The 13,331-nt window shown below is 44.5% G+C and overlaps 1 protein-coding gene across 5 annotated transcripts in view; it reads left to right on the top strand.

Moving 5' to 3' along the window:
• The window catches only part of COL4A6 (collagen type IV alpha 6 chain), a 172,621-nt gene that overhangs the window by 133,378 nt on the left and 25,912 nt on the right, over positions 1–13,331 (top strand). For 3 of the 5 annotated variants that reach the window (XM_083484946.1, XM_083484945.1, XM_083484947.1), the window contains exons 22-32: positions 659–816; positions 943–1,122; positions 2,296–2,479; positions 3,870–3,923; positions 5,748–5,819; positions 6,167–6,274; positions 6,752–6,973; positions 7,595–7,756; positions 9,925–10,095; positions 11,610–11,753; positions 12,225–12,350. In XM_083484946.1, the coding sequence (XP_083341072.1) occupies positions 659–816; positions 943–1,122; positions 2,296–2,479; positions 3,870–3,923; positions 5,748–5,819; positions 6,167–6,274; positions 6,752–6,973; positions 7,595–7,756; positions 9,925–10,095; positions 11,610–11,753; positions 12,225–12,350 (1,581 nt within the window). The remainder of the gene's footprint in view (positions 1–658; positions 817–942; positions 1,123–2,295; positions 2,480–3,869; positions 3,924–5,747; positions 5,820–6,166; positions 6,275–6,751; positions 6,974–7,594; positions 7,757–9,924; positions 10,096–11,609; positions 11,754–12,224; positions 12,351–13,331) is intronic. The other 2 variants (XM_083484949.1, XM_083484948.1) reach the window with 1 other exon arrangement.

Below are 13,331 nucleotides of genomic sequence, written 5' to 3'. Positions count from 1 at the left end.
GGATCTTTGGAGACTCCAAATGATTGCATTAGATTGTCCCTTTAAATGCATCTCCAGAGAAGAGATGTGGCGCTTCGCGTGGAGAAGTTTTTATCACTGTCAACAGCTTTTCCCAGCCTTGCTAGGCAAAACTCCAACAATGGGAGGAATTAGACAGGGACCCTTAAAAGTGCAAAGCAGGGTCTATGTCAGAGAGCTTAAATGCCAATTAAGGTGAAAGAGGTGGGGCTTCATATGCATCAGGAAATGAAAATCATGGGGAAGTGGAAATAAGCCCTATTGAGCAAATATTGTCTTAATTCTACCATCATGCCAAACCATGGCTAGCAAAACATAACCATTGTTTGGTTTGTTCTCTGCTGACCACAGTTTCTTAATCAGCCAGCAAAGTAGAATCAGAAGATATGGTTTGAAGTCAGTTTGCAAACCCAGGTTTGTGCTAATCATGGTTTGAAGTGATGTCTGAATTGATATAAAGTTATGGTATTCACACTCCATCCAAGAAGGATTTTCACTTAGGAATTGGTGTGTTGAACAGATGTGAAGACAAAAGCAGACAAGTAGCTCTATAAATCGTGGCTTGTTTGGTGGATGTTGAGAGGCTCTAGTCATGGTTTGAGTTCTAAACTGGTTAAAGAACTGAACCATTGTTTCCCAGGTGAAGCTGGAGATTGTGCTTGTGATGGAGGGATCACACGAGCAGGCTTGAAAGGGGAGCCAGGTGCCCCTGGTCAGCCTGGAAGACCTGGTGAACCAGGCCCAAAAGGACCTTTGGGAGATCCAGGAGATGGTGCACAAGGGCCACCTGGTCAACCGGTAAGTAAATGTTCATCCTAAACATTCTCCATGCTTCCCACCCAGTCCTTTGTTACAGTTTCCTAAGAAGAAGCATCTGTATATCTCTTTGCTTGCTAACTATTTTTTCATTTGTTTGCATCCCAGGGTTTCTTTGGTCAGCCTGGTCTTCCAGGCATCAAAGGAGAGAAAGGAGAACCGTATCTGTCCTCAGGCAGAGGCACCAAGGGAGATCCAGGGAATGTCGGCCCCAGAGGGCCTTCAGGCGAATCTGGAGTTCCTGGTAGGGATGGCATACCTGGTTTGCCAGGTCGACCAGGCCCTCCAGTAAGTGTTTTTTCCATCTGCCTGGGCATTACAGCCCATTATTGTTACAACATGCTGTGTTTGTGATGTCAACAACATGCCATGCACCGTACAGAATACAGAATGGGTGAAGTCCCTGACAAGAAGTCTTTTCAAGGTTGGCAGAATCAACAGACCTGGGGAAAATATCTGAAGTGGCTTGGTGGGGGAGCCTTGCATGGAGGAAAGTCTCTGAAAAGCCCATATTTCTGGTTTTTGCAAGGGTAGCTATCAAAGCAACTGGATAGGCAATATGGTGATCAAATGCTGAACAGTTGTGGGCTGTAATTTTGACCACAGTTCATCTATATGTTGGTCTTAAAGACTTGTAGAAAAGGAAAATTCCTTGGTCTGAGTCATTCTCTTAGTCCAAGCAACTATGGAGGAATGTCAATGTAATATTCAGAAAGCCAGCATTCCTTCTAAAGTAGCCTACAGGAAAATGCAATCATCTTCATGGGTGATGGATGAGCTCTCTCAGATGTGGATAATATTGCTTGGAATAAACTAAACTACTTGCCAAAATAATTGGAAAATGGTTTTGCTGAATATGAGTTAGTTTGAATTAATCTGGAATCCATTATACACCCCGCTAAAGTTGTGATAGAGACCAGTCCCTACCACAGTGCCTACCTTTAAGAATTTTTCACCCTTTTAACAGTGATTTTGCATGCTCCCTTCTTCCTTCCTACCCACCCACCCACCTGGCTGCTCCTGGCAACAGAAGAACATGGGGAGGTGGGGGTTTCTCACTCCTCTCTCTGGCAAAGCATCATGTGAGGTATAAGTAGACCTAGGAAGCAAAGTTTTGCCAAGAGCTACTGCAAACGTCAGAGATCCATAAGACCACAAGGAGGATGAGAGTGTGGGGATTGGTTGGCTGTAAGGAAGGAGATGAATTATTCTCTAGTTCAGATTAGAAACCAAGCCAGATAACAATTTGAGGGGTTGCGGCAGTGGAAGACAGGAGTGCTTGGCATGCTCTGGTCCATGGAGTCACAAAGAGTCGGACACGACTAAATGGCTAAACAACAACAAGTTTTCGTCTTGTATTTAAATTATGAGCTGCAGTAAACTTGGTTTTTTTCCAGTCAAGAAATCCAATCTTCTCTTACTTGGAGATTTTTAAAAATCTATTTTTTTGTTTGTGTTTAGGGTGATGGTGGATTGGGCTTTCCAGGAGACAAAGGTTTTTCAGGGTTACCTGGTTTGAAGGGTCGGCGTGGAGAGAGTGGTCTTCCTGGAGTTGGTTTCCCAGGCCCAGCTGGAGTTCCTGGGCCTCCAGGTGACCCAGGAATTGACGGATATCCAGGGCAACCTGGTCCCCCAGGTGCTCCAGGTAAGTTATTTGGGGTTACACTTTGAAACAGTAAACAAAGCCCATGTGACATTTATTGCTGAATGCCAACCAAATTTCTAACTTCTCACCTTACAAGCAGATTTTGTACATATATGGTGGAAATGATGGAAGGCTAGTAGTTATTTGAGGATGGTGACCTCGATTGCAAATGAAATACTTGGGATAGGGTTGATAGAAGATTCATTGTTATGTCTTCTAAATAATGTAAACGATCATAGATATAAAAAAGTATTTAAAAAGTATATTCACAGGTGCTACTTCGGCAAGGATCTCCTTTGCACACCTGCAAAAGATAGCTGTAAAGCAAGTGGGGAGCCTTTCGCCCTTCAGGTGTTGCTGGATTACAACTCCCATCATACCTGGCCATTGGCCATCATTGCTAAGACTGATGGGAGATGTAGTTCAGCAACATCTGGAGGGCCTAAAGTTCTCCACATGTACTGTAAGCCCAAATAAGAAAGAAATAGGGAGCAAATGGCATTTGTTAAATGGACAAGAATGTTACTGTATAGAGAAATGACAAAAAGAAAAATCAGATGAGTAGAAGTTAGTTGTGCAGTGTGTGTGTGTGTGTGTGTGTGTGTGTGTGTGTGTGTGTGTGTGCAAACTGCTTTGCAAACAATGGCAGGGCAAAAGAGTGTGATAGCACAGAGGACAGTGTCACACGCCTCCTCACCATGGCCTGTAGAAAGAGGGCAAGTGTCAGAGGCCACTACTGCTCTCCCTTGGTAGGTGGGTCAGTGATTAGTACCAATGGGTCCTTGTCGGGTGCCAGGACTTTGGTCTTTTCCAAAAGGATGCTGAACCCTGATTCCAAGCCTAAGTGAGCCAAAACAGGTTTGAAAATGTTCCTGCTGTTGAGCAGTTTCTATGTTCATGTTTGAATCACTTTGGAAAGTAAAACGAAAAGATCCTCCCTATTCCTAGGTTCCAATGCCAGCTTTTCAGAACAATTTTAACAATTGTGATGTGTTCCTTCCTTTTCTTCTGCTGCTTTTGTTTTGTTTTTAATACAATTTCTAGCTTGTGCCTATTTTAACATTTTGTTTATGGAGAAATACATTTCATCTTGCAGCTTTTTTAAAAAAACTGTGTCAAGCAAAACAGGCTTTCGTATATTTCTCTGCCCAAACCACACACACCACTCAAAAAATATTACTTCCTATAATCACAAGGGTCTGAAGCTTTATTAATTTCCTCTCGACTTGATCGACTGCCTTTGTGGCCTGTTTGCAGTACCTGTGAATATAGGAGAATTATGGTTCAAAGGAAATGACTCTTCGACTTGCGGGTTATTCTTTTGGCTTTATGTTTTTATTTTTCTCCTGCCTTTGTTTTTAACCTCTCCTCCTTTGCTTAACCGGTATAGGTGATTGCTGCTGCGGTGAGGAGGTTGGTAATGAAGTCTTAGACGCTCAGGGAGGTGAGAGTGAGGCCAGTCATGAGACTTGTGATGGGAGAATTTTCTTCCTTTCCACTGAGGCACACAGAGACGCATGTTGCACAATATTTTGGGAGGGGGGCAGGGACACACTTGGTGGTTGCAGCAGGCTGATGGGGATACAGCCAATGGAGAGCTTGCTTTCATGTGCTTTTTCCCTGCCCCCAAATCACGTGTTCCCACGCTAACCCTCTGCTTCCTTGTGTCTAAGTGTTTCCACGTCTTTGCTTATTGCATGTGTTCCTCACAATGGCAATGGAACAAGTTGATATATATTTCTCTTTGGGGAAGGACCACAGCTTGATGCAGAGCACATGCTTTGTGAGCACGTTGGCATCTGCAGGGAGAGCTGTGAATGCCCCCTGTCTAAAATTTTTGAGAACTGCTGCCAGTCAGTGTACAAAGTACTAAGCAGCATGGAACAATAGTCAGACACTGTATAAGACAACTCCTTATGTTTCTGTACTTTGAGGGAAGAGCCATATCTCCATGATAGAGTACATACTTTCAGCGCTTTTTTCTGGGGGTACTCAGGGGTAAACATACTGGTATGATCCCCCGCCTAAAAAAATGTTAAAGTGTGGCAGTTACTGCAACAACTTCATGGTGAGTACTGGCACCTTAAAAAAAAGAAAGCACTGCATGTAGATGTTGAAGGTCCAAGAGAGCCAGTGTGGTGTAGTGGTTAAGAGCGGTAGTCACGTAATCTGGGAAACCGGGTTCACGTCTCCGCTCCTCCACATGCAGCTGCTGGGTGACCTTGGGCCAGTCACACTTCTGTGAAGTCTCTCAGCCCCACTCACCTCACAGAGTGTTTGTTGTGGGGGAGGAAGGGAAAGGAGAATGTTAGCCGCTTTGAGACTCCTGAAGGGGAGTGAAAGGCGGGATATCAAATCCAAACTCTTCTTCTTCTTCTTCTTCCAAGGTTCAATCTGCAATACCCCCTGTCTGCAATCACATTGTAGAATGAGCAGCGTTCAGCTAGATAAACAAATGGTCACGACAGTTTCATGGGTTCCTGTGTACCTCGGGATATTATTATTATTTCAATGGAGATTGAGAGGGACCTTGTGGTTGTTTTTCCTGATCAAGAATGTTTACTTGAATTTGCCCTTTATCTCAGTCGTCTTCTTCTTCTTCTTCTTCTTCTTCTTCCTCCTCCTCCTCCTCTTCCCCTTCCTCTTCCTCTTCTTCTTCCTCTTCTTCGCTGCTCTAGAGACAGCATCCTATATCCCAGACACTGGCTGCCTTGAGGCATTTTGTGGGGAAGATCCAGACTGCATATTTTAAACAAGCCCTGTTGTATCTGTTGTGCAAGGCAGATTTGTTTCTCAGATACTGAAAATCCTAAAACACTTTGCAGGAGCATTTGTATTTCTGTGAAACAGAGGGTGTTTCCACGTGGAATTAACCAGACAATTAACCAGTATGGTAAAGAGAATGTGGGGGCAAGGCCTAGGATCATTTGGTCCATCACATGGGGCCAGGAGTGGCGGATCTGTGGCCCTCCAAATGTGGCCGGACTCTTAGATTATGAGACTTGGAGTCCAGTATCACTTGGAGGGTATAATGGTTCCGCCATCCCTGGACTGGGCCATTATCTTTTGAACACATATCCTCCCCTTCTACTGTAAGCCTTAAGTATGAGCAAAAGTCAAAACAGGATTTAAAATAAAGTTAGAAAACATTATTCTCTGGTAGGTTTGGAAATGTTACTCTTGAGCGCTCTTTAATCAAGAGGATTCATGGACCTGTTCAACCATTATTGACCAAGTAACTTTTTGACACACATTTACCCCCCTTTAGGTATAACTTTGCCCTGTCTGATTCCTGGAGCATTTGGTCCACCTGGGCCTCCAGGATCCCCAGGATCTCCAGGTATGAAATATTATACACTCCTTGCCCTGTCTTGCTGTGAACCTCTCTGGTTCATTTTTCCTTCAACAATGTGAAAAATGAAATGCAACCATCCTTCAAAATGCACACTTCTCTGAATGTTGTGAAGCAGTTCTCCAGCCAAATCATGCTTTTTTAAAAAAAATAAATGTGTATATTAGGACAAAGTGTGTAGGAACATGCATATATTAGTGGGAAATAGCATGCAAAAAGCTTTTTATGAAGGAAAATCATATGCAAAATGTGTCTGTTAGGGGGAATGCGGGCAATTTTTTGTGAGAACATTTTGTGTGTGTGCCTAACTGATTTTGTTCCTCACCCATCTTCAGGCTCCAAGGGCAGAAAAGGTCTGCCAGGCATTCCAGGGCAGCCAGGATTAAATGGCTTTAAAGGGCCGCTAGGATCACCAGGGTTGGTAGGGCCTTCAGGACCACCAGGTAAGAGCCAAGGTTGGCATCTGACTTGAAATAAGTGGGCCTGATGGGAATGGTAGTCCAAAATAGGTGGGGCACCAGGTTTAGGGAAGGCTACTTTAACTGCTCATACTACCTCACATTCCTTACCCCCCCCTTTCATTTTGCAATTTTCACAACAGCCCTGTAAGGTGGGTCTGTTTTAATTGCCTCACACTCTTGCAAGTTAGACTACAGCCAGATTGCCTAAAGGCATCTTGCGAGTTCATGATAGAGGCAAGGATTGACCACAGGAATTTCTGATTCATAGCACAGGGCCAAAAGGGAAGTCGTGGTTCTATCATCATGTGTTAGTCCTGTTTTTGGGCAGTTTCCACTGACTGACTGCAGGGATAGTTTTGCATTATTCTCATTTTAATCTTCAATTATTTTTCTTATTTTAATTCTTATTCAGACTGTAACATAAAATACATTACATCTTTGCTCTTGTTTTTATTTGAGGCTTCTCTGGCATTCGTGGAGAGCCAGGGCCACAAGGATCCCCAGGACCTGACGGGACGAATGGATTGCCTGGAAATCCAGGCTCCCCTGGTTTGCCAGGGCCAAGGGGGCTGCCTGGTGAAGTGTTTGGTGCTGAAAGCGGAGCTCCAGGGCAACCTGGTCTGCCAGGATTGGCAGGAGATAAAGGCATCCTCGGGGAACCTGGCCTTCCAGGTCCGAAAGGTTAGTTCTGCTGCTAGAGTTGGCTGCTGGTCTGAGAGAGCCCATGATGCAGCCATGATGCCTAAGGTAAGCAGATCTAGTTCTGCTCAGTGCCTGGATAAGAGATCTGCCTGGGAACCCAAGTAAAATAAGATGAAAATTTGGGGTCTGGCACTTTCTGGTTTTTCTAATACAGTGGTACCTCGGGTTACATTACCTTCGGGTAACGTAACTTTCGGGTTGCAAACACGGCAAACCTGGAAGTGTATACTTCCCAGTTTTGGTGCGCGCGCATGCGCATAAGTGCCCTGTGCACTGTGCGCATGCGCAGAAGTGCTCTATCGCGCCGCACAGGTACGTAGAAATGGCACCTCTTGTTGTGGATTTTTCGGGTTGCACACAGACCCCTGGAACGAATTAAGTTTGTCAACCATACAGGGGGTGGAGAACCTCTGGCCCGTAGCCATACTAGGCTTGCCAGGGCTCTCCATTTAGCCAAGCCATGCCCATCTGCCATATTTATTGTCCTTTGAATGTAGGAGTCATACTGCATTTCCTTGAATTTTGCAACATGCTTTTCACATCTCAGCCCATGGATCTGAAACAGCCGTTTCAAGGGGCCAACCACTTCTCTCTTTTCAGGTGCAGATGGAAGGCCAGGTCTGTCAGGTGCGAAAGGCGGACGTGGGGAACCAGGCCTTCTGGGCATTGACGGACCACGAGGACCTCCAGGACCTGGAGGCCCTTTTGGCATTAAAGGAAAGCCAGGTCCAATGGGAGCAGTCGGCTTCCCAGGATCACGAGGTAGGTTGTGTATCAAATGGGAATAACGGGTGCTACCTTCATGGGCAAAAATGGGGTTGCATCCGACTATCTTCTACACAGAGTCGGCCTAAGTTAGTCGTGCCCATGAATTCCAATGGGTCTGCTCTCAGCAAGACTGACACTGGATTCTGTAGCCCCCTTTCTTTGCTTTCATACAACTTGGTAGGATTATAGTGATGGGCCTATAAACCTGTGATGCAATGCCCATATTCTTGGGGAGCCTTGAGTGTTGTCGGTCCTGTTCCAAGCAGCCTGGGTGTTCTGAGCCAAAGCAAAATGTTCAGGTTTGCACCAGCAGAGCAAGACAAGGCAAAAATAGGGCAGGGTCTAAGTTCTGACAAGGTAAGTTAATGGTTTCAGGTACAGTGGCACCCTGGACATCTCCAGACATTGTTCAGCTGGAGACTACATAACAACATAGTCCGAATGTCATTCCAGCACCAGTCAACCTCAGTCACCTTATTTAAAGAGGTCCAGTCCTTCACAGGCACTAGTTTATAGAGCTGCAGTTCCCAGGGTGTTTTTAGCAATCAATACCTCTTCCCAGGGAACTCTTGAGAAGTGTCGCTCACTGAGTGGGCTCTCCTAAACAACTTACAGCATCCTTAACATACTGTAGTTCCCTGAATTCCTTGGGAGAAGCCGTGACAGTTAAAGTAGTATAATAGTGTTCTAAGTTCATGCTGCTGTTGTGGCCTATGTGTGTGGAGAATGTTCTCATGGGTTTGTGGCCCAGAGGCTCAAAACTTCATCTGCAAAGTGGCAGGGCAGGGTGGCTCCTCAACATTTTGTAGCTATAAAAGCAGCTCACCTGTACTTACACCTGTGCATTGGTCGCTCCCAGTGAACCATAGTTACAGGTAAGCACCACCATTTTCTGAGTCATTCATTTCATTCATGGCCCTTGTGCTTTCTCCCTCTTTATATGTTTTTGTCTGTTTTTCCTCACCATGTTTCTCTTCCATTTACCACCAACCCCTCCATTTCTGACGTCACTCTGTATTGCTTTCTGGGGTTCTCCACATAGGCTGTCAAGGTGAGAGAAAATGCACTGTAGCATAAAAGCTCCTGGACTAACAGCTATCTAGCTTTTAATGCTACAAGACTTGCATTGACTGTAGGTGACACCCCTTATTTTAATCATAGAGAGAGAAAAATCAATAACAGCCACAAAACATTGTACTTCGTATGCTCAGATATTGCAACCAACCCAACCTGGACAAGGCTTTTGTGTTCTGGGAATCTCCAACATGGACTTCAGTTTCAATGCGGTCCCTCTTCCCCTTCCTCCGCTACCTCCATCCATATAATATAAAACATATTTCACTGTTTGTTTTAAAGAGGAAAAAAATCAGGATGTGAATTTTAAGTGCTGCAATTAGAATCTTGCAAAGCTTGTTAGCCGGGTTTCCCCCCCCCCCCCAACTTTAGATGCTACTTTCCCCAGAAACTACCTGATATTTTTTTAAATTAAAAAAAAAAATGCATTTGAGCATTCCTTTTCCCATGCTTCAACCCTTCACTATGGTGGACCAAACCACAAAATATTTTTAAAAATTCAAAATTTACAGGCAGAAGCAAGCTGAGCAAAGGGTTCAGAGGCTAAATTGGCTAAATTCAGCCCGGCTGATGCCATTACTCTGACCTCCCCTGGGAATGACCACGGATTTAACAGGTTTGGGAAATAACGTCTGGAATGCAGAATGATGGAAGGCGATGGTGGAAAATGCACCTTGCATCATTGGACCTCTTTTTAGCAACACACATTCTTTGGTTCAGCACAAAGGTGGGGGTAGCGAATGGAATCTGATGTTCCAACTTGTGGCCTGGTTATTTACAAGTACGACTGAGACGCTTCCCGAACCTTGGCTGATAAATCCTAAATTAACCCAACCATAAGGGGTTTCGCTATTGGCAGTTGTGTAGTGGTGTAGACAGTAACCTTCCTAGGCCTTTTAATTGTTAGATAACTAATGCTTATTATTTATTTATTTTTGCATTTCTAAACCCGTGCCTATTAGAAAGGCTGCATGATTTTGGGGTTTCATCCTCTTGTATGCAATGCGACGCTTAGCGCAGAGGCGGGTTGAAAGAGGGGAGAGAAAGAGAGGCTGTGAAATTAAGAGTCCCTACTTGTCTCGATTCAGGAATTCCTGGAGAAAAAGGCAGAAGTGGTGATCCGGGGGCACCAGGCCCCATTGGTATGAAGGGCTTCCCTGGTCTTGTTGGTCTCCCAGGACGTCCTGGTGAACTAGGCTTACCCGGGGCACTTGGCCCTCCAGGTGCAGATGGAAATCCAGGTTTTCCTGGATTAAAAGGTAACAAGTGTCGATATTCAATCTGCGTAGCCATGTATTGTAAGGACAATAATTTTGTATCACAGCACTTTTTTTAGTTGGAACATCACACTGTTGCCAATCTGGCACTGGCACCCTCCAAATATTTTGGACACACTATGTTGTCGAAGGCTGCCTTTGTAGGTAGAATGTTGGACATGGGTGTAGAAGATTCAGGTGGTGGTGTTAAATGGTGGGTTTGCAATTACAAAAACAACAAAATAGTATAAAGGCAACAACATATAATACCATACCACATCAATAACATAGGAACAGCCACAGGAAGCAGTATTGAAAGATTGTCTCACCCCATATATTCCCAACTGATCACTGTGCTCCGCAGGCGAAGGCCTAATGCAGATACCATCTTATCAGGAGATTTGTTCCACACAGAGTAGGAATTGGGCCTTTGGTGTAGGGTTTTTAAAAAATTATTATTAAGGGCAGTGTTTTCTTTTAAAAAAATGTTTAGGTGTACTCTTATTTTTCTACTCATATTGAAATACTACCCCTCAATGAGGCCAAATTTAGATTCACAAAATGTTTAGGGGTATGCGTACCCCTGTGTCCCCCCAGAAAGGAAGCACTGATTAAGGGCTATGCAAGAAAGGAAGGAAGGGGTAGAAGACTTTTGATATGTGAGGGCTAAGTATTTGCCAATGTGGCAACATATTCTCCTATCAACCTTGGAGGATAGGTTCAGCCAGAGGGCTCAGGTAAGGTGCGTCTGCCCGCAATATTATGTGACAGAAAGGTCTAGGCCCTTTCTGTCACAGAAAGGGCTATTTCCAAAAGCTTAATTTCCACTAGCCTTCAATTGGCCTAGGATGTGTGTGTCAGGACTAGGTGGACTTTGCCTCACTCCGATTCCAGAGTGGACTTTCCTAATCCAATCCGTTCAGACCACAACCAAGATCAAATCAATGAACCACTTCAGAATCCTCATTCTGGTGGATTCTGTTACAAGAGTCCAGGGGTTTAACTGTGTTTAAACATTGGCTTTCCAGTAGATTTTGTTTAAAAATTGTTTTCCATTTCCCTGGAAATGGGACAGAATGGACTTAGTCCTATCTTCTCTGACAACTGGGAAGGACTGGACTAAAATGAGTTTGCTTGTCCTTAGTCAGGACCTACTGGTGGGAGGCTAGATGGGTCACAACAGCACCACCACAGCCATACAAATATATGGTAAAACAATAGGGAGCAGGTCCCCACATGCATGTTTGGGCTAGACTTGAGTCCTGGATCTGAAAAGGTGAAAGACTGATACAGTAGACCAGTGGTTTCCAAATAGCTAAGTACTGTGGACCCTTGTTTTTCAAAAGCCAAGCCATGAAAATTTTGATACCTCTGTGGTAGTTTTTGTTATGTGAATGGTGCCACAGACCTCCTGGGTGAGTTATGCAGGTCCGCAGACCAGCAATTGGAAACCATTGCAGCAGACCACTTTCCAATTTCTCTGTGTGTAACAAATTCAATTTGCTGTTTGATGCTAGGAGAAAAGGGCTTTGCAGGTGTCATCGGTTTCCCTGGAATGCTAGGCTTACCCGGAATCCCAGGGGTGAATGGGCCAAAAGGAGCTTCTGGATTACCAGGAAGAGACGGAAATATTGGGTTTCCTGGACTCGATGGTCTAAAAGGTAAGGCTGGCAATTTGGGATTGGGCCAAGCTTCACCTGGATGGGCAAAGCCAGACCCATACCAGCTGTTTTGGGCGCCCAATTCAAGATGCTTGTGTTAGTGATTAAAGCCTTCAATGCCTTAGGCCCCAAATATCTAAAATATGACCTCTTTCCCTAAAGACATTCTCAGTTCCCCCTCCCTCAGAGTGGTGTCCCAGGATAGGGCATTCTCTCTTCAACCCCTAGGTTGTGAAATTCCCTCCCCACAGAGCTATGTCTGGCACCTTCACTATACAGATTTCATTTGCTGTAAATCCCACCTCTACCCTGTTCTTTGATATATCTTTAGGACTCATTCACATTAATTGATGGTTTTCAATGTTGTGGTTTTTTAATTGTTGCGACCTACACAGGGACCTTAGGGTAAATTTGTGTGGCTGGGAGGTGTCTTTATCATTTCACATCATGTCTCTCTTTTCACTTCTTCAGGAGACAGAGGTGACCGTGGTCCTCCAGGACCTCCTGTCCTTAGACCTCTAGAACAGGAGCTTGCATTCAAAGGAAGCAAAGGAGAGCCTGGTTTTGCTGGGAATGCAGGGTTTACAGGACCTAGAGGTACTTGTGGGAGTTCACATAATACCATCCGGTTTCCACTGTTGTCCATAACCAATCGTTCACCTAACAGCCTAGAATGATGTCACTAACCCCTTTTAGAGAAACGCCAAACCACACCACATCATACGGCGGGAGGGCATTCCACAGGGCGGGTGCCACTACTGAGAAGGCCCTCTGCCTAGTGGACCCGCTCCCAGTGGACAAATTTTATGATATTTGGAATTCAATTGCATAAGTACCATAGTAAGTTAATATCTGGTTAACTACAATAACAATTCCCCCTCTTTTTTTAGTAATGTACACAATATCTTTTTTATTGTTGTTGTGTTTTGTTTTCTACATGGGTACTGTTCCTTGTTTCTTCTTCTTTTTGTGTGTGTCTTATCGTACTCTGCGCACTTGTACTTCTGTACCTTTATTTTTCAATAAAGAATAAAAAATCAAAATATTTACACAAATTTATGTAGATATCTGAAGGCAGCCCTTTAATGGGGAGATTTTAATATCTGATATTTCCTTGTGTTACTTTATATTCTGTTGGAAGCTGTCCAGAGTGATGCAAATAAATTATTATTATTATTATTATTATTATTATTATTATTAGGTACATGGGGCGCTGCTTCACCAACATCAGCCAGTCCTCAGCCAGCCATTCTTACTTAACAATCAACCCAGGAGGTGGCAGCACTACCCATCTGCCTGCTCTTCCTTAGTCACAGGGCTCATCCACACTTCACCTTTTGCCCCATGTTTTCTAGACACAGGTCTGTGCTTTGAAGCTCCGTGTCCAAGTGCTTTCCCTTTTTTCATAGAATCCTAGAATTGTAGAGTTGGAAGGGGTCATGAGGGTCATCTAGTCCAACCCCCTGCAATGCAGGGAATATTTTTGCCCAACGTAGGGTTTGAACCCATAGCCCTGAGATTAAGAGTCTCATGCTCTACCAGGGCTTTCTCCCCCCCCCCCCCATTTTGTCCCGCTGC

This window comes from Podarcis liolepis (assembly GCF_965112155.1).
Source record: "Podarcis liolepis genome assembly, chromosome: Z".
Classification (NCBI taxonomy): domain Eukaryota; kingdom Metazoa; phylum Chordata; class Lepidosauria; order Squamata; family Lacertidae; genus Podarcis; species Podarcis liolepis.
The sequence above is the reverse complement of the archived record's forward strand: the minus strand, read 5'-3'. Positions and strand labels throughout refer to the sequence as shown.